The 19,064-nt window shown below is 43.1% G+C and overlaps 1 protein-coding gene across 1 annotated transcript in view; it reads right to left on the bottom strand.

Moving 5' to 3' along the window:
• Positions 1 to 19,064, bottom strand: part of LOC308308949 (serine/threonine-protein kinase WNK1-like) — a 183,644-nt gene that overhangs the window by 40,417 nt on the left and 124,163 nt on the right. Inside the window, 7 exon segments of the mRNA XM_080754405.1 lie at positions 1,587 to 1,660; positions 4,207 to 4,243; positions 5,122 to 5,205; positions 6,890 to 6,951; positions 8,758 to 9,098; positions 11,725 to 12,673; positions 16,381 to 16,503. Of these exon segments, the coding sequence (XP_080610531.1) occupies positions 1,587 to 1,660; positions 4,207 to 4,243; positions 5,122 to 5,205; positions 6,890 to 6,951; positions 8,758 to 9,098; positions 11,725 to 12,673; positions 16,381 to 16,503 (1,670 nt within the window).

The following is a 19,064-nucleotide window of genomic DNA, read 5'->3' as shown; positions in this document are numbered from 1 at the left end:
CACTTAAAACCCAATGTTTTACTTATATTCCTTATACTACTTACTTATATATCCACCGAGGTTCGCAACCTGGGTGTCTACCCTCTCCTATCAATCCCACATCAAATCCGTTACCAGATCCGCCTTCTTCCACCTGAAAAGCATCTCCAGACTCCGCCCATCACTCACAGACTCTGTTGCTGAAACACTTATCCACTCTTTCATCTCCTCCCGTCTCGACTACTGCAACGGTGTGTTGTTTGGTCTCCCCAACACAATCGTGGACAGACTGTAGTACGTTCAGAATTCAGCTGCCAGAGTGCTCACCCGTACCAGACGCTGGCAGCACATCACCCCCACCCTCAAACGCCTCCACTGGCTCCCGGTCAAGTTCCGTAACACTTACAAACTGCTCCTCCTCACCTATAAAGCCCTCCATGCCCTCTAGAGCCCCACAGTACCTGTCGGACCTCCTCAAGGACTACTCCCCGGAGCGGAATTTGAGATCTGCTGACCTGGGGCTCCTCACCGTCACTCCCAGCAAAAAGCGGACCCTTGGGGATAGAGCCTTCAGTGTGGCGGCCCCAACCCTCTGGAACTCCCTCCCCACAGCGATTCGCCAACACTGAACTCTTTTAAGTCCGCACTGAAGAGACACTTATTCATTCAGGCTTTTGGACAATAATGGGTTTTGTTTCTGTTTTGTCAAGCGCCTTGGGTTTTTTGAAAGGCGCTATATAAATTCAATTTATTATTATTATTATGATTATATTCAAAAATAACCCATTTAGTGTTATATTTTTGACATTTCTTTACACATATCTTATATTATGAGGGTCCTTGGCACAGAGTATTTTCAGATGGGGGTCCGTGACCTAACACATCAATTTGGGGGTCCTTGACTTTAAAATGTTTGAGAAATCGGTTAATGTGATTGGTTCAGACTATGTCACAACACCATGGCTGATGTTCCAGATCAGGAGAGTTTCTTGCACGACATACAGGGTTCCCACACATTTTTACCAATTAATTTCCAAAACTTTTCCAAAACTTTTCCAGAATATTTAACCCAATTTCCAGGACTATATAACAATAATTCGGCTCAATAACAGGTCGCTTACTCCTATGCGCAATGCCCAAAGACAGGTACTGTATGGCAGTGGTTCTCAACCTTTTCAGACTGTGACCCCTGAAATAATCATAATTTAACTGGGGACCCCCCACCCTGACGAGCACTAAGAGTTGAGGAATTTTGTATAACACTGTTCTATTGTGAAAATAGCAGATCTACACGCTCACAACGCCTCGCGTTGCGAGGCGTTGTGAGCATGTAGATCTGCTATTTTCACAATTTCTGCCTCAAATATTTGAAAATTTGGCAAATGTTTAATTTGTCATTCCAGAGGTATTAACAAAATCAATAACCAAAGACAATGCATAGCTATTTTTTCCAGGACTGATCAATTCCAAAACTTTTCAAGTACTGGAAAAATATTTTTCTAATATCTTTCTCTATATATTTCCAGGACTTTCATGACCGTGGGAACCCTGTACATGACTTCATTATCTTATCTTCACACGCCGTTGGACGATAAATGAAAGATTACCTGGAATCTTCCCAGTTTGATACCAGTAGCAGGAGGAAGAGGAGGGACCAACTCTTCATCCAAAGAGAAAGAAACTGAAAGACAGACAGACACACAGTGGTGTAAAGTAACTATATTTATTTACTAAGTACTGTACTTAAAGGTGTATTCAGTGATAATGAAAGTGGCCGGGGGTCATCTTCTTGTCCCTTACTGACCTTACAGCGTGGAAATGTTTTATAGATTGTTTTATAGATTTTTTACACCATTATAATGTTCTCGTTTTGATAATTTGACCCAATCACTGAATATCGGTAGGCCTACGTCTCCAGATTCAGGATATGTATGATACTGATTTACTACGAGACTGGCATTTTATGAGTTCAGTAGTTTACAATCTAAGGCATTTAGCAGACGTTCTTAATTCAGAGCGACTGTGGTTCTCAAAACTTTTATTTTGACCATTAACTAAACATCACAACATAACTACAGCCATACTCTACCCTGATTGGCCAAGGACTGGCTGGCCACCTCTGAAAACCGAAAATAGCTATGCTCGTAACACGGGCCATGGTGGAAGTCCTTATATGGTCAGCACACATTCTAATGAGGAGAATGAATGGAAAATGTACCAATTATATTTTTATTTGAATTAAATTCAATCACTGAATATACCTTTAAGTACAATTTTGAGGTAGTTTTACTTTAATAGAGTATTTCCAATGTTTACTTTTATTTCTAATCCACTGCGTCTCTTGAGGCATAATTATAATTTTACTCCACTTCAATTATTTGAACATTTAAGTTAGTTACTTTGTAGATTCTGATTATTATTACAAAACATTTCAATCCTATATACATTTCGGCCATTTGTATATAGCAGATCTGCTATTTTCAAAAGATTACATTTGAAAACTTCTTTCTGAGTAATGAGTACGTGCTACGTTACTTTTGTACTTTTACTCAAGCAAATGTTTAATACCAGACTTTTACCTGTATATAATAGAATATTTCGAGATTGCGGTATTGATACTTTTACTTAAGTAAAGAATGTGAGTACTTTATCCACCACTGCAGGCACATAGACAGAAACAGACATAGTTCTATTGGAGATCTCCACCATCCAATATATCTGGCAACATCTTTATATTTGATGGAGAGGTTAAAAACAGCCGCTTGCAAAGCTACGGCCCTTTGTAAAACGATACCATGATACCATCCCAATACGAAGGACCTCCCTCAAGTCTTTGCATTGGTTCTTCAATGCTGATTTAAAAAATATATATATATCTGTTAATTGTTTCCACCCAGTTCAAGCCCTTACATTGAATTTAGATGTACATTGGTAGACAGGGATCTCGTACACATCTGGCTACATGAGACTAGTAGTCCAGTCGTTATATGAAAAAACCTAAAACAAATTGCAATAGTAGCAAACTCAACTGATTCTGTATCCTCATTATGTTCTTAGTGAGGGAAAACAAGTCCCAAGGAATCCCATCAGGGGAAAGTTTTGAAAACAACCTACCTACCTTCACTTACTATACACTACACTATAAAGGAAAATATGACTCTGAAAAAATCTGCTTTAAGTGGGATGTGAGGGGTCGAACTAGGGGTTATTAATTATTCTGAATCCATTGCAAGCATTTGTTTTGCATGAAAAACATTCCTTGGGCTAAAAACGGACCCCAAAAGACTGTGAAAATTGATGACTCATCACTAAACCATCGTTTTGAGGGGCCATTTCTTGCCCAAGGAATGTTTTTCGTGCAAAACAAATGCTTGTAATGGATTCAGAATAATTAAAAACCCCTAGTTTGACCCCTCACATCCCACTTAAAGCAGATTTTTTCGGAGTCATATTTTCCTTTATAGTGTAGTCGTGTATAGTAAGTGAAGGTAGGTAGGTCGTTTTCAAAACTTTCCCCTGATGGGATTCCTTGGTACTTGTTTTCCCTCACTAAGGACATAATGAGGATACAGAATCAGTTGAGTTTGCTACTATTGCAATTTGTTTGAGGTTTTTTCATATAACGACTGGACTTTACAGACCGGGAGACATACAGTACAGCTAGATTGACAGACAGGTATCTAGATGGGTGGACACTATACACCAGGGGTCTTCAACGTTTTCAGGCCAAGGACCCCTTAGTTGAGAGAGAGATGAAGCAGGGACCCCCACAAGGCCACAACCTTTTCATATATTCCATATCGTTTCATTGTTTGACAGCGCCATCATCAGTGTATTTTGGATTCATGTCAATTTGTGATTTCAGATATTTAACCACTTGAACTGTCAATACTTGATGAACTTGACCTTTCACTCTGTACTCAGTCTGCTCTTTTCACCAAACCTCTTTGCCAAAAATAGCCGATCTACAAGCTAGATCGGCTATTTTTAGCAACAGGTCTCAGAATATGGACACTAGGGTTCAAGTTGTTCATATAAAAAGGATTGGAAGATTTGGAGGACCCCCTGTTGTAACCCTGAGGACCCCCTAGGGGTCCCGGACCCCCTGTTGAAGACCCCTGCTATACAGTACACTAGAGATACAATATAAAGACAGACAGACAGACAGACAGACACACAGACATACTAGGTGTTGGTCAATATAAAGACAGACAGACACAGACATACTAGGTGTTGGTCCTGAAGGTGTGCCAGTGAAACAGGCCTGTAGACAAAACAAGACAACATGTTTAACAGCACATAATAACCATACATTGTACATACAGTATACATCATCAACCAGACTTTTGTTGTTGCAGATTAATCATAATATATCTAGTTTGTCCATGTTTGCTCTGTTGAATTGCTTCAACAGTGAGATCGTTCGCTGTTTACTCTTCAGCGAACATACTGATTGGTCAACAACTGCTGTGTGTGTGTGTGTGTGTGTGTGTGTGTGTGTGTGTGTGTGTGTGTGTGTGTGTGTGTGTGTGTGTGTGTGTGTGTGTGTGTGTGTGTGTCAGTGTTGATTTCGTCGACTAAAAATGTTTGTCGACTGTGTTTTTTTCACTGACAAAAACGAAATAAAAACTAAATAAAAACTAAGCTGTGATGACTAAAACTAAGACTAAATATATTGACAATTTCGTCAACAAAATAAAAAACTAGACTAAAACGTTAGGGAGGGACTAGTGGAGAAGAGAGTAATTTTATATTTGGTTGCTCTCAGGTTTTGCATGCTGAAAATAGCAGATCTACAAGCTCACAACGCGTCGCAGCAGCACGCAACTAAGTGTAAAATCAGTCATTACGATGCCATCAAGGCCTGCCAAAATACATTTCAGTTGACAAAATCAACTGTAGATTTAGTCGCCTAAAAACATATGATATTTACTCGACTAAAATTAGACTAAAACTAATACTTTTCAGGTGACTAAATTATGACTAAAACTAAATTACATTTTATTCAAAAGACTATGACTAAAAGTAAATCAAAATTTGCTGTCAAAAACAACACTGGTGTGTGTGTGTGTGTGTGTGTGTGTGTGTGTGTGTGTGTGTGTGTGTGTGTGTGTGTGTGTGTGTGTGTGTGTGTGTACTTACCTGTGTGTGCGTGCTAACAGGAACTGTTTCTGGGCTCAAGGCTCTTCGCAGCTGGGCGTCCAAGTCTTCAAGAGGCTGCTGCGACTGAAAACACGCGCACGTGCACACGCACGCGCACACACACACACACACACACACACACACACACACACACACACACACACACACACACACACACACACACACACACACACACCAAAATAGAGTACTCATTTACAAGTACAACCCAACTGTCTGTCTATCAGGGAGAGAGAGAGAGGAGCTGTAGGCTATGTCGCTGTTAACGAAAATCACGCTTATTTCACTGCTGTAATTCAATTGGTCAGATGATAACCATTGAACCAATAAGATAACGACAAGGCATGTTTACCACGCGGTGACACAGGGAAATAACAGCTGGAAAGAGAAAAAAAGACACATAAAAACAAACTGTGCTTCAGAAGGACAAAGAATATGACATTTAATTTATATATACATATAGAATACGATTGGAATGTCAGCAAATTATTAACCCATTCATAACGGGTACACAGTATTGTGTAATATTATTATTTTAGGCTTTAACTATTGAAAAATAGCAGATATACAAGCTCACAGCGCGGCACCGAGCGCCGTGCTGTGAGCTTGTAGATCTGCTGTAGATCTGCTTGTAGATCTGCTGAAAATTTCAATTTTCCTATCGCTAGTTAAATTCAATTTTGACCCGATTCTATTAGTGTCTTTTGAATCCTTCATGTTTCTATGTCAGCAATCTGGCTAGCCATCATCAAAGAAAAGGTCCTTTTCACTTAACCGGAGCTCAGTTAGTCTGAACTTGAAAGACTACTATGTCAGTGGTTCTCAAACTTTTTCATGTGAAGGACCCCCAAAATGATATTTATTTGGCCACGGACCCGCATCTCAAAATATTTAGTTCCAGGGACCACCCAGAAGCAAAATTTGAGTTACGTGAGACAAAAATAGCAGATCTACAAGCTCGCAGCGTGGCACTCGGTGCCGCGTTGTGAGCTTGTATATCTGCTATTTTTCAACAGTTAAAGCATTCAATAATCCTAGGCCTAAATGGGTTAAATCTAGCGGAATCATCTGTATTTTTGTCAGGGCAGGAGATGGAGTCTAAGGTAATTGCTCTCTGTACGAAGCTAGTGTTATGGTTAGGATGATTGAGATCAAGATGATTAGGATCACTATAGGATTAGGAGGATTAGTGATTATGATGCGGAGGATTAGGACTAGGCGGTTAGGATAAGGAGGAATAGGATTAGGGCTTTAGGAGGAATAAGAGGATAAAAACTAGTATTATTAGGATTACAAGATCGGGATTAGGGTTATAAAAGTAGAGCGGAGGAGAAGGCAAAGACCTGCGGAAGACTTGACCCTGGCAAAGAAGGCACGAGCTCGGAGGGAGGAGTGTTGGCCTAGACAGAGAGAGAGAGAGAGAGAGAGAGAGAGAGAGAGAGAGAGAGAGAGAGAGAGAGAGAGAGATAGGGGTGGGTGGCGATAGAGAAAGAAAAAATAGAGACATTTTTTTGGAGGAAGATACAAAGGGAACGTGAAAAAAACAAGTGTGAGGAGGAGAGGCAGAAAGTGACAAATATTGAGGGAAATAGAAAATGAGAAAGAGAGAGAGAGACAAAGGTAGATTGAGAGAGAGACCAAGCAATGTACTGATATTGATCCAAAAACCTGCTGACATCAACTGATATTCTATTCTAGCCGTAGCATTATCATTCTACACACGGTACTATTTGGTTACACGCAGACTCACCGGTACTCTACAGACAGGTGTTTTAGCTGGAGTCGTTTGGCTGAAGGGTGAGGCAGCTACTCCTGGAACGAACACACGCACGCACATGCGCACGCACACGCACACGCACACACACACACACACACACACACACACAATTAGTCTGGAGGAGCTAGTCATGCATGTTGTTAACCTTTACAATTCTGTTACATCTGCTCACCAATTCTCCTCTCCTGGCTCCTCAGTAACCATTCAATAACCGTTTGCATGTACAGTAAAAGCTCCAGAAATAGTGCATAATCTGGGGTGTCGTCCTAGTAGCTTAGTCAGCTATTGCACAACAGATTCTCCGTAAACACCACGCACAATATGTGTTAACTCTTTTACTGCTTCGGACGTTCCCGTCCGCCCCAATTTTGACGGCGGCGCGTTGCCAATACGGGTCGTTCTTTTTACCTTGTCTGATGACTGTAAGCTGATGGGGGGTCGCGCCGCCGTGTACTGTAAAAACATCTCCCGTAACGCTGCTCTCAAAAATCCAACGCACGTTAGCAATAATGGAGTCCCAAATCACTTCCTGGCTGTTTTCTGTGGATCTGTTCTAGAAAATGCATTACTGTGCTCTGAATGGATGGCAAGCGAAACGGCCCAATTCACATGAATTATTTGCATAAGGCTGCCCTCTGCCGCCAGCTAGGCCAAAGTACACATATGAGCGTTGTATTGTAAAAAGAATTATTTTGAAAATATCAATAGATCATTTTCTAAAACATCGCAAAGGTAAGCTGCTTTTTTCTGGCACCAGCCCAAACAAATACATTATAACATCTGGCAGTAGGACAGTTAAAAGATGCTGGGGCGGATTAAAACAAATGCATCTGGGCCCTGATTGGTCCCTCGCTACTTAGGAGGGAGTGAAATCAAATCACAACTGAGCAGTGCCAGGCCAAATCTGCAGAGGGCAAATTTAGTTTTTTGCAATGGCAGATTTGTCTGGCCATCACTGGACTACACACACATACACACACACACACACACACATATACACACACACATACATACACACACACACACTAGAGCTGGGATCGGGCCAATTTTTTCTGTCCGTTCCGAACCCGTGTCTGACAGTTTTTTGTCTGACTCGAATCGACGTCCGAGCATTAATCATTAAAATGCGTCCGACTCGCGCCGAGGCCCGAACCTTATGTTTCCAACGCTTTTTCGCCTCGTTTCTTTTTCTTTGGGGAAGCCACTGATTTACACTCACTAGCAAACTTGTTCTAATAATGTACAGTGCATGCAGTGTGCCTGCTTGTTACCCTTAATGTGAATATTAAGCCACACCGTGGCTTGTGAAAGTTTTTCAATAGTAGGCTACGTTGATTATTAAATAATAAAAATAATAACGTGCGCTGCGCTGCGATGGACGTCTGACACAGTGACTCTCTGCACACTCATTCATTCTGCAAGTTTCTGAACCTGGAAAATAGCAGATCTACAAGCTCACAACGCGTCGTGGATGCGAGGCGTTGTGAGCTTGTAGATCAGACACTTTTTTCACGGAACACGCCAAGATGAAGAAGTATAAAAGCCAGGATTTACTTGAGTGATGTGATGTATGTTGAACGGACGGACGGACGGACGGACGGACGGACGAGGCTGGCACAGTGCACTGCGACTGCACACAACAACCCCCGGAAAATAAACATCCAATGCAAGGGACAGTACTGGAAACACAAGCTAGGAGTTCCATTCAGCGGCACGCCACTTCCAATCACTTCCAATCGAACCAAAACAACAAGCCCGAGCCCGTCGGGATTTTCGGGCCCCGCGGGTTTTCGGTCGGGTATCCCAGCTCTAACACACACACACACACACACAGAACCCACCGACAGGAGCAGGCGTAGCTCCAGGAGTCCCAGGAGGGCCCTGGATGGGTGCAGCGGCTCCCAGGGGCAGGCTGGTGGGAGGCTGGGGAGTGGAGGCCCTCGGGGGGTTAATGTTGGCGGTCTGGTTGGAGGTGGACGCCGCGGCCACAGACACAGCGGAGGAGGAGGAGGAGGTCGGGGTGGCGAGGGGAGAGGAGGTGCCCGTCACCGGTGTGCCCGCCGGGTCGGGCGCGGGGAGTTCCCCGGAGGAGGGGAGGTCCATGAAGAGAGAGCGGAGCTTTTTGTCCAACATGTGGATGTCATCTGCCTTGCCAAGGCACTCGGGGGCCGCGCCGTCACACCTGGAAGACATTCAAGGTTGTTATTCGTGGATTTGTGTAGGCCAGGGGTCTTCAACGTTTTCAGGCCGTGGACCCCAAACTGATGGGGAGATGGAGCAGGGACCCCTTACCACCTCGTAGGGTGGGGGGGTCGGGGCTACGACATATTTTTTACTTTAAACAAGTACAAGTTACAGCGAGCAGGGTGGGCCGTACCAGGTCCACTACCATTTCTAAACATACTACTTATTAACTGAGAACCAATGTCAATAATATCAACAATCTGTCAATTGCATAGTAATCATGTATTCAAGCTATTCAAAATGGATAGAATCATGATTTATTTTTTAACATAAATGTGGAAAAAGGCAAAAAAAAAAAAAGAAAAAAAGAAAAAAACATTTTTGAAATCTTTTTTTTTTCTTTTAATCAATAATTTCGCGGACCCCCTGCAGTACCTCCGCGGACCCCCTAGGGGTCGCGGACCCCTGTTGAAGACCCCTGGTGTAGGCAGTTACTCAGTTATTAGTTCAGGGGTCTTCAACGTTTTCAGGCCAAGGACCCCTTAGCTGACAGAGAGGTGAAGCAGGGACCCCCACGACCTTATCATAGACTCCATATAGTTTTATTGTTTGACAGCACAATCATCAGTGTATTTTGGATTCATCTCAATTTGTTGTTTTCAGATATTTAACCACTTGAACCATCAATACTTAATAAACTTGACCTTTCACTCTGTACTTGGTCTGCTCTTTTCCCCCTCTACGCCGAAAACAGCCGATCTACAAGCTCACAACGCCTCGCAGCGCGAGGCGTTGTGAGCTTGTAGATCTGCTATTTTTGGCTAAAGTTCTCAGAATATGGACATTAGGGTTCAAGCAATCTGGGAACCACATCATCAAAGAAAGGGCGACGCCCACCCGGCCTGTCTCTCTTCATAGCGACTCTGAGTCCGTCTCGAGAGATTAGGGTTCAAGTGGTTAATATAAAAAAGGAGAAAAAAACTTTCTATCACTCAAAGATTTGGAGGACCCCCTGTAGTAACTCTGAGGACCCCCTAGGGGTCCCGGACCCCCTGTTGAAGACCCCCGCATTAGTTCAATTCAGGAATGTTACTATAGAACGCTACAGTTTGTAGTAGTCCTAAAACACACAAGTGAGTTGGCAAATTTTCAATTATTTTTTCCCCCCATAGGGATTTGAGATGTATGCAGGAAATAAGCCCCGTGGTAAACATAAGCCCAATTCACGCAGGCAGCATCGCAACGCTGTCACGTTCTGATTGAGAATCGAGTTTCAATGCAAACCCTATGGTTAACCTCCACGCTTCTGCACAGCACCGGCTTGCTCAACAGCAGAAAGCATACCGTCACTGTCGGGCAGAAACCTCGTATCTCCAAGTTTCAAATGTGTACGTCTTTTGCCCTGCTTCATCATACAAGACCGTCGCACAAAACTACTGAAAACAGCCGATCTACAAGCACACAACGCCTCGCGATGCGAGGCGTTGTGTGCTTGTAGATCTGCTGTTTTCACTAGTTTAGTACATTTTATAGATGATAGATACAAAACGAACGGTTTTGGACATACAAGGTTTCCACCCGACAACGACGATACGTAGCTTCCAAGTTGAGAAAAACTCAACTTTGCTGCTAGTAGTGCCCTAGCGTCCAACCAATCACAGTCCCCTTCTTCCCCATTTCTCCACCCGCCTGGAGCAGAATAGTTTCTCCCCGTCTGTCTATCTTTTCTCAATGCACATTAGGAAAGGAAATACTGCACCACGATTTTTCGTCGTTGTTGTTGTTCATCTATGTATATGAAATATACCAAATCTCTCTTGTGAATCAGTTTGTTTATGCTTGTTTACTAAGACTTGCTTTTCAGATAATCTACTGTCTGCGTGCCAGAAGAGCCTCCACACAGACTTGATAGACGGCTCTCACTGTGCGTGGACTAGAAAAAACGTAGACATGGAAAAATGTTAGGTTTTAAACTTGCAGTTGTACAGTAGATAGATATACAACTAAATTACATACAGTACAGCACATAAACCATCTCCAGTCGCTGCTCTGCCAAGACTCACAGGAGAGCTGACAGGCACCAGAGAAGTAGAGATTTGATCATAAACTGTTATTAGCTTGTAACTCACAGATATGATCTACTGTACAGATGTGGCAAAGCAGCACATCATTAGCGTGTACGTCCCTTCTTTTAGGAAAACAACGCCGTTGTGCGTTGTCTACTTTAGTATTTCCAATTTCCAATACTTTTACTTCTACTCCACTACATCTCGGATCCAAATATTGTACTTTTACTCCATTAAATGTATTTGAACACTTTAGTTACTAGTTACTTTGTAGATTTTGATTATTATTTCAACCACTTCAGCCCTATATACATTTCAGCCATTTGAAAATAGCCAATCTAAAGCTCGTGAAGAGTCGCAATGCAACGCATTGTGAGCTTGTAGATCTGCTATTTTCAAAAGATTTTTGTACATTTGAAAACTTGAAATGGGACATTCTGCATAATGAGCACTTTTTCCACCACTGCTCCAAACAAGCCCAGACTTCGGCTACAGACACCGCGTGGAAAGGGAGTGAAACTAAACTGGAATTACAGGGCGGGCGGGCGGCATACTGACCTGACGTCACACTCGGCACATTGTGCGTGCGTCTGTCCGGCCTGGGCCGCGGTCTGAGGCTGACTGTGGACCAGCGTCGGCTGCACGACCGGCGCAGCGGACACCGCGGGTTGGAGACCCGATGGCACGGAGGCGGACGAGGCGGGAGGAGCCGGCTGGGAGGCGGGGACGGCAGCGGAAGAGAGAGAGGATGGAGGAGAAGATAAGGTGGTGGCAGGGACCGTGGGAGGGATGGAGGAAGGGACGGAAGGAGCCATAGAGGGAGGGATGGAGGTAGGGATAGAGGTAGGGATAGAAGGAGGGATGGAGGTTGGAATGGAGTTAGGGAGGGAGGTGGGGATGTGAGGAAGGATGGAGGGAGCCATAGAGAGAGGAACGGGGTTAGGGAGGGAGGTAGGGAGTGAGGGAGGGAGTGAGGGAGGGATGGAGAGAGGTTCAGAGATCCCTTGGCTCACTGGCGTGTCCGCCAAGGAGGCGGGAGTCGTGAGGGGTGGCGAGGCGGTCGGCACGGTGGACGACGCTGCCGTCGCTACGGCGGCGGCAGGCTTAGTGGCTGCGCCCTGGGCCTGAGTGGAAGCCTGGGGCGGGACGGGAACCGCTTGGACCTGCCCCTCCTGCTGGGGTGGAGGAGAGGGCCCGGGAGGAGGAAGAGAAGTGGAGGAGGGAAGGGGAGGTAGCTCTTGGGGTTGGGTATTCGAACCGACGACTCCAGCCGTAGTGTTGTGCGTGGCCGCTGGAGCTCCAGAGGGCAGTGGCGGGGCAGCGCACGTGGAGGAGGGAGCCTGCAGAGGGGGCAGGGCTGATGGGATAGAGGCAGGCGCCGTACTGGGACCAGCGTCGTACTCGTTCTGTCGCAGCTCAGAGAAGGCCTGCTGAAGGCTGATGGAGCCAGCTGACTGGGACAGACCTAAACCCTGGACCGGAGTCTGAGATGGCGCCAGGGCAGAACCTAGAAACACAGGAAAATATAATGTTCAGGGCTTTTTTTTTGTACAGTGACACAGGAATTATCCAATTTCCTGAGTCTCCATTGTCTTATCCCTCACTTGATTTTTTTGTCATAAGCTATGTTTTCACTACAGTGCCAGAAATTATCCTGCCATACAAATATGAAAACTTGCTTGAGCAAAAGTTCTGGTATTGCCTGATAAGCACTTCCATTTGTTTATTTTCCAACTTTAATCAAAATCTCATTCCATATTCTCTCATGCTATCATTAATTCTTCTTAGTTATTATTTTTCTCAACAATATATCCTTTCTCATAATCACATTTTATCTTTACTCATCTCTTACCTTATGCTGTATCACTGCATGCTATTTCTTATAATTAGATTTGATTCGATTCATTTTTGTTGTGCATTGACTGTTCTGGTCTTTCCTGACGTCTGACCCATTTTATTCTTTTAACACTCGTGGCACAGCAGTTTCTCTAGTAACTACATTATTGCACAACCGGGCTAGCAATCAACTTGACCGCCTTTTCGGAGTGTTTCCTTGGCTTAGAATGGCCACTCTTAACTCATTTAGTGCCCCTGAAATTAACGGATTATAAAGTCCACGATGCCACCTTCAGGCTGGCATCACCGCCGTTATCTTATTTTGAAGGCCAGAAGTCCACAGCGCAATCACTTCCGGTCTGACGTCATCGGATCGTGCGCCGGAACCAATCCGTGTCCACGTGGAGTTGTGTAATGGCCGACCGGGAGCTTTTATAACTGTGTAACATAAGCGAGCATCTGCCTCCATCCTAGCTTCTAAAGTGTAGTTTTGAGATAATGGACATTAAAGATGAGATCCCCTGTCCACCTCAATGTTATGGATGGGACTATTTTGTGCTCGTGGAGCCGTGATGATGCGAAATCAGCGACGGATTTTGTCTCCGGACCGCCGTCCATTCTTCTCGGTAATGTACTCGCCCTTACAGTAATATATTACTTTTCCCGAGATATCCCGTGAATGGCACTACAGATACTCGAGTACATTTCGCGAGACATCTCGGGAATGGCACTAGATGAGTTAAGGCCCATTCCCACTAGGCCAGATAACAGATAAAAAAAAAATCTTTCTCCAGATATTTTTCCATTCAAAGTGGATGGTAGATACAGATAAAAAAAATATTTGCCACAGATAAAAGTATCTGTGGCAAATATCTGTGGTAGATATTTTTTTTTTCTGTATCTACCATCCACTTTGAATGGAAAAATATCTGGAGAAAGAGATTTTTTTATCTGTTATCTGGCCCAGTGGGAATGGGCCTTTACCTTGGAGTTTAACACTTTCTTCCTGACACAGAAGGATTGTATTTTAAATGTCGATTTGCTTTTTATACAAAACCTTTGATTCCGACTCACACCCAACAGGAAGTCTTCACTTGGCTAAAGACATAATACATCTTAGCTGAGCCTGCAACATTTTGTCCAAGAAAGTGGTGTTTACATGTTGAAGCTGATATAATCCTCTTTGGATCCTTGACGAAATATCCAGGTTTGTTCCACTTTTAATGTAGTTTTCCTAGTTTTATAAGTTATATAACTTACGAAACAGCGTGATTGCTGTGGCTGTGAGCTGGAATTACCGTATAGGACAGGTCATTTCACAGGTTCCTAACCCTATTTGATGTCATCAACCGACAAACAGACCTACAGTATACAAGTCTAGACAGAAGAGCGTCTGTATACGTCACAGAATATCTGTTATCTGTTATTTTGGGGCAGATGTTCACCCCAGAATAGAGACACTATGGTTAATTTGATTAAGAGTTCATTAAAAACTACACATACTTTATTCTGTACCAGTCACAGTCCAGGCTGTTTTTCGAGCGGTTATATAAAAGCATTGAGATGTTTCTCTTATGTAACGGTTGAACTTGCGAGTCGAGTCACAAGAACACAAACAGGATTTAACAAATTATCATATGACGTAATTTAAAATCAAAGTCACGATGTCATTAGATTTGGACTGGGAAAATGGGGAATCTTAACCATCTTGCCATTAATTTGTAACTCAGGGTGTACAAAAATAAAACCCAAATAGACTCTTAAATCTTCATACCTGCCAACCTTGGGAGAATGTTTTGAGTACCACACTGGCTCGCTTTAGCGCAGGTCGCTTTCACGCAGGTTGCTTTCACGCGCACCATTTCTTATTTTGAGTTTGCGACCGTTTCGCAAATGTTCCTGAATTTTAATCTGTGTGACAAACATACAATTGGGAGCACCGGTGCCACTGCAAATAATTGCTGTGGTGTACCAAAATGTGGTGTACCAACTACCAATATGGCCAATTTAATGACAAATACAGTACCATGTTATATTTAAATTGTAATTATTTCATGTTATATTATTGTTTTTATGAATGTAAAAAACATATTGCATATTGGTGCTCCTTACATTTTGGTGGAAGCTCCTAATCTCTTCTGGTGCTCCTTAATTTTTAAATTGGTAGCACCAGTGCTACCAAGTAAAAAAGTTAATTTCAAGCCCCGGATATATTGTGATACCGTTTTCAATAACAATATTATGTTGTTAAGTTATATTGCTTGATCAAATTTAAATGTTTTTCATCAGTATCACGCAACCCTAATGCAGCCCATATTGAATATCTTGCTATAAACGTATTTAAGTGCACATAGAAAAACAAGGTGTTCATGGTAATATTGATGGTATTCGAGGTATTGACAAACCCTCTAGAAATGTATGTAGGTTGCAATTCCATTTCTTCATATATTCATTGAGTCTGTAGAGATATAGCTTGTATTTAGGACTATTCATTCAATAATCGGTTTTGATAGAGCGTGCGTACATATATTAATTAATATATTCACTTGTGATAGATTATACATTCACATAGTCGCTGACAGTACATATACAGTATGCTTGACTCATCCAGAGATCCAGTGGAACTATCTAGGGTAAGCAGCTCATTTTCATTATTTATTTTGGTTCGTTCTTCGTCGTACCACGGGTTCACGCGGCAAACATTGGACCATAGACCAGTTCTCCTTGGTGGCTGATGTCAACATCATATACTGTATGCAGTTTTTGCACAAGGTGCAAAATGCCTGGTGCGACAATTGTGCGCGTTTGATATTTAGTGAGGAACTCCTGGGGTGTGTGAACTCGCTTCTTTTTGTGGACAGATGTGCTGTCATCTCTCTCTTGTGTCTTCGTCGGACACTGAGGAGATTGTCTTTGGACCGGTGCTACATACACAAGGCTGGTCGTGTTACTTGCTTAGGTAACACCAATTATGTGTTTATCACACACCGTAGACTGTAGTCCTGTAACGAGACCTATCAATCAATCAATGCACGCAACAAGTGTAGCCTACATAACGCTATGGAACATGTTTAACATTATGGTCACATTAAATACAATAGTACAGTAAATAGTTGTACTTGGGTACTACTATTCCACATCTCACTTTACCTGCTCCGCAGTGCGCTACGGTCAGTGAGGCGGGAGCTCGTTTTCGCAAGCAGGGAGGGGGGCCTTAGTACCTGCGCACTTTGACCAAGAATTGCTACACAAAATGCGTGCATGTTGGCAGGTATGCATCCTACGTTATGCGCGTGCACAAACGCACGCGCGCGCACACACACACACACACACACACACACACACACACACACACACACACACACACACTAGTCTCACCTGTCTCAGTAGAAGAGGCAGTGATGGGTGACGAATATAAGAACTGTTCTCTGAGACGAGACTCTGGAACCGGGCTAACGATGAACCGACGACCTGCCGAATGAACTACTTGAGACTGCAGATCTGTGGAGCGAGCGGCGGAGAGAGAGACAGAAACAGAAAGGGAGGAGTAGAATTCAGGGGAAAGATTACTTTTTTATAAAGATATTTTGAGCCTTTTTTCTGACTTTATTGATAGAACACAAGAGAGAGAAAGGAAAATTGAAGAGAGTCAGGAAGCAGGGAGAGAGAGTCGGCGCGAGACATGCAGCAAAGGACAGAGTCTAACCACTCTGCAATCGGCGCCCCCTAGAGCAGGGGTTCCCAAACTTTTTTTGTCTCAGGGCACCCCATCAATATTTTTTTTTAATCCGAAGCACCCCTACATTATCATTTTCACTCCCAGCACCTTATATTTATAGCATGTCGTCGTTGTCGGGTGGAAACCTTGCATGTCCAAAACAGTTCGTTTTGTATTTATCATCTATAAAATGTGAAAAAAGCCGATTTACAAGCACACAACGCCTCGCATCGCGAGGCGTGGTGTGCTTGTAGATCGGCTGTTTTCACTAGTTTTGTGCGACAGTCTTGTATGATGAAGCAGGGCTTTGCTTTACCAAAAGACGTAGGCTACGCATTTGAAACTTGGAGATACGAGGTTTCTGCCCGACAGTGACGATATTTTAGAGATTTTGTTGCAAGGAAAACGTTGAGATGATAGCCATTTTGGTTAGAACTGACTGAAAATAACTTTGTACTTCAAGTTTAAAATGATAATAAATGTTTTTTCAAGTGTCCAAATAAATTCCAAATATTATCAAATGATCTCGCGGCACCCCTGGACTCCCGTCACGGCACCCCAGGGTGCCCCGTCACCCACTTTGAAAACCCCTGCTCTAGAGAGAATGTATGTCACAGGAGTTGTAATCAGCTGTCAGTCTGCTGATTATTTCAATCAGCCACGCTTTCCTGCAAACCAATCACTTACCCTACCTAGTATACCTACCTCTAATTGGCTTCCGGGCACCTATAAACGGAAAGCCTACCAGAATGGGTGTGCACTGTGCAGGCCAGGTCAAAAAAGCATCCTAGATTCCATTCTCCCAGCGACCTTGAAGGTTCACTGGGTACGATTGCATGTCTATTGAACTGAAGGCCAGGGGTTCGATTGCCGCTACGAACACCCCATTATTATTATTATTATTAAACATTTCCCCGCAAAATAATTAGTTATGTTTGTGTGAGGTTAAGGTTAGGCATTGTTTTGTGATGTTAAGGGTAGGGCAAGTGATTTTCTTTAGTTTTAAATACCGTAAGTGTTAAAGCAACAGTTCTATGTTCCGATTGCTATTGAACTGTCTGTTCAGTAGCAGGAGTCTCCATGCCTCTCCAGCTCTTTGGTAATCAGAAAATGCATTTTCACGTCAGGATGCAGATGAACCCATTTAGGCCTAGAATTATTGAATGCTTTAACCAGTGAAAAATAGCAGATCTACAAGCTCACAGCGCGGCACCGAGTGCCGCGCTGCGAGCTTGTAGATCTGCTATTTTTGAAAAAGTCGTGAAAATGGGTGCAAATCTTTGAATATATGTATTTTCAAAGCGAACATTTTGTAAATCAAATTTTGCTTCTGGGTGGTCCCTGGAACTAAATATTTTGCGATGCGGGTCCATGGCCAAATAAATATCAGTTTGGGGGTCCTTCACATGAAAAGGTTTGAGCACCACTGACATAGTGGTCTCTCAAGAACAGACTAACTGAGCTCCAGTTGAAAGTGAAAAGGACCTTTTCTTTGACGATGGCTGGCCAGATTGCTGACATAGAAACATAGGTTTTTCAAAAAACCTTAGAAGGATTCAAAAGACACATATAGAATCGGGTCAAAATTCAAATTTTCACGATTTAAAAAAGAAATAGCAGATATACAAGCTCACAGCGCGGCACCGTGCCGCGCTGTGAGCTTGTATATCTGCTATTTTTCAATAGTTAAAGTATGAAATAATGATACACAATAATGTGTACCCGTTCTAACAAGTGAAATTGGAAGTGAGGACACAACGAAACGAGCAGACGAAATTGGAACTGGAACACAAAAAAAAAAAAAAAAAAAAAAAGCTGATAAATGGGTACTCTCTCCTGATTGGCTGAAAGTGTGTCACCTACCTGAAAGTGTATTTTCTGTATATTAAAGAGCTGGAGAGACAGGGAGTCCCCTGTTACTGAACAAACACTGATTACTACAGAATATAGTGCTTTTAAAGAATAGTTTTCTTGGGCTTTTATTATTTATTATTTTATATAATTGATAGGACAGTAGACTGACAGGAAATGGGGGGAGAGATGGCGAGTGACATGCAGCAAAGGTGGTCCGGATTGGGGATCGAACCGGCGACGCCGTCACGCATCCATGCCTGTGTGGCAAGTGGTATGCGCCTGGACCAGTAGGCTAGCGGGCGTCCCAGAATATAGTGCTTTTACCTTTTAATTTATTTTTACTTTTAACCAAATAATATCACTTACCCTACCTTTAGCTGGTGTGTTCTACCATGTTACACTACATGACAAGATCTTTTATTTTTTTTATCGTATATCCTCTTCTAACCATTTAATTCGGTGACCATGCACGAGCGCATATGCGCGCACA

The sequence above is a fragment of the Nannobrachium achirus genome (assembly GCF_963921795.1).
Source record: "Nannobrachium achirus genome assembly, chromosome: 23".
NCBI classification, from domain to species: Eukaryota; Metazoa; Chordata; class Actinopteri; order Myctophiformes; family Myctophidae; genus Nannobrachium; species Nannobrachium achirus.
Note: the sequence above shows the minus strand (reverse complement) of the source record. Positions and strands in the feature narration are given on the sequence as shown.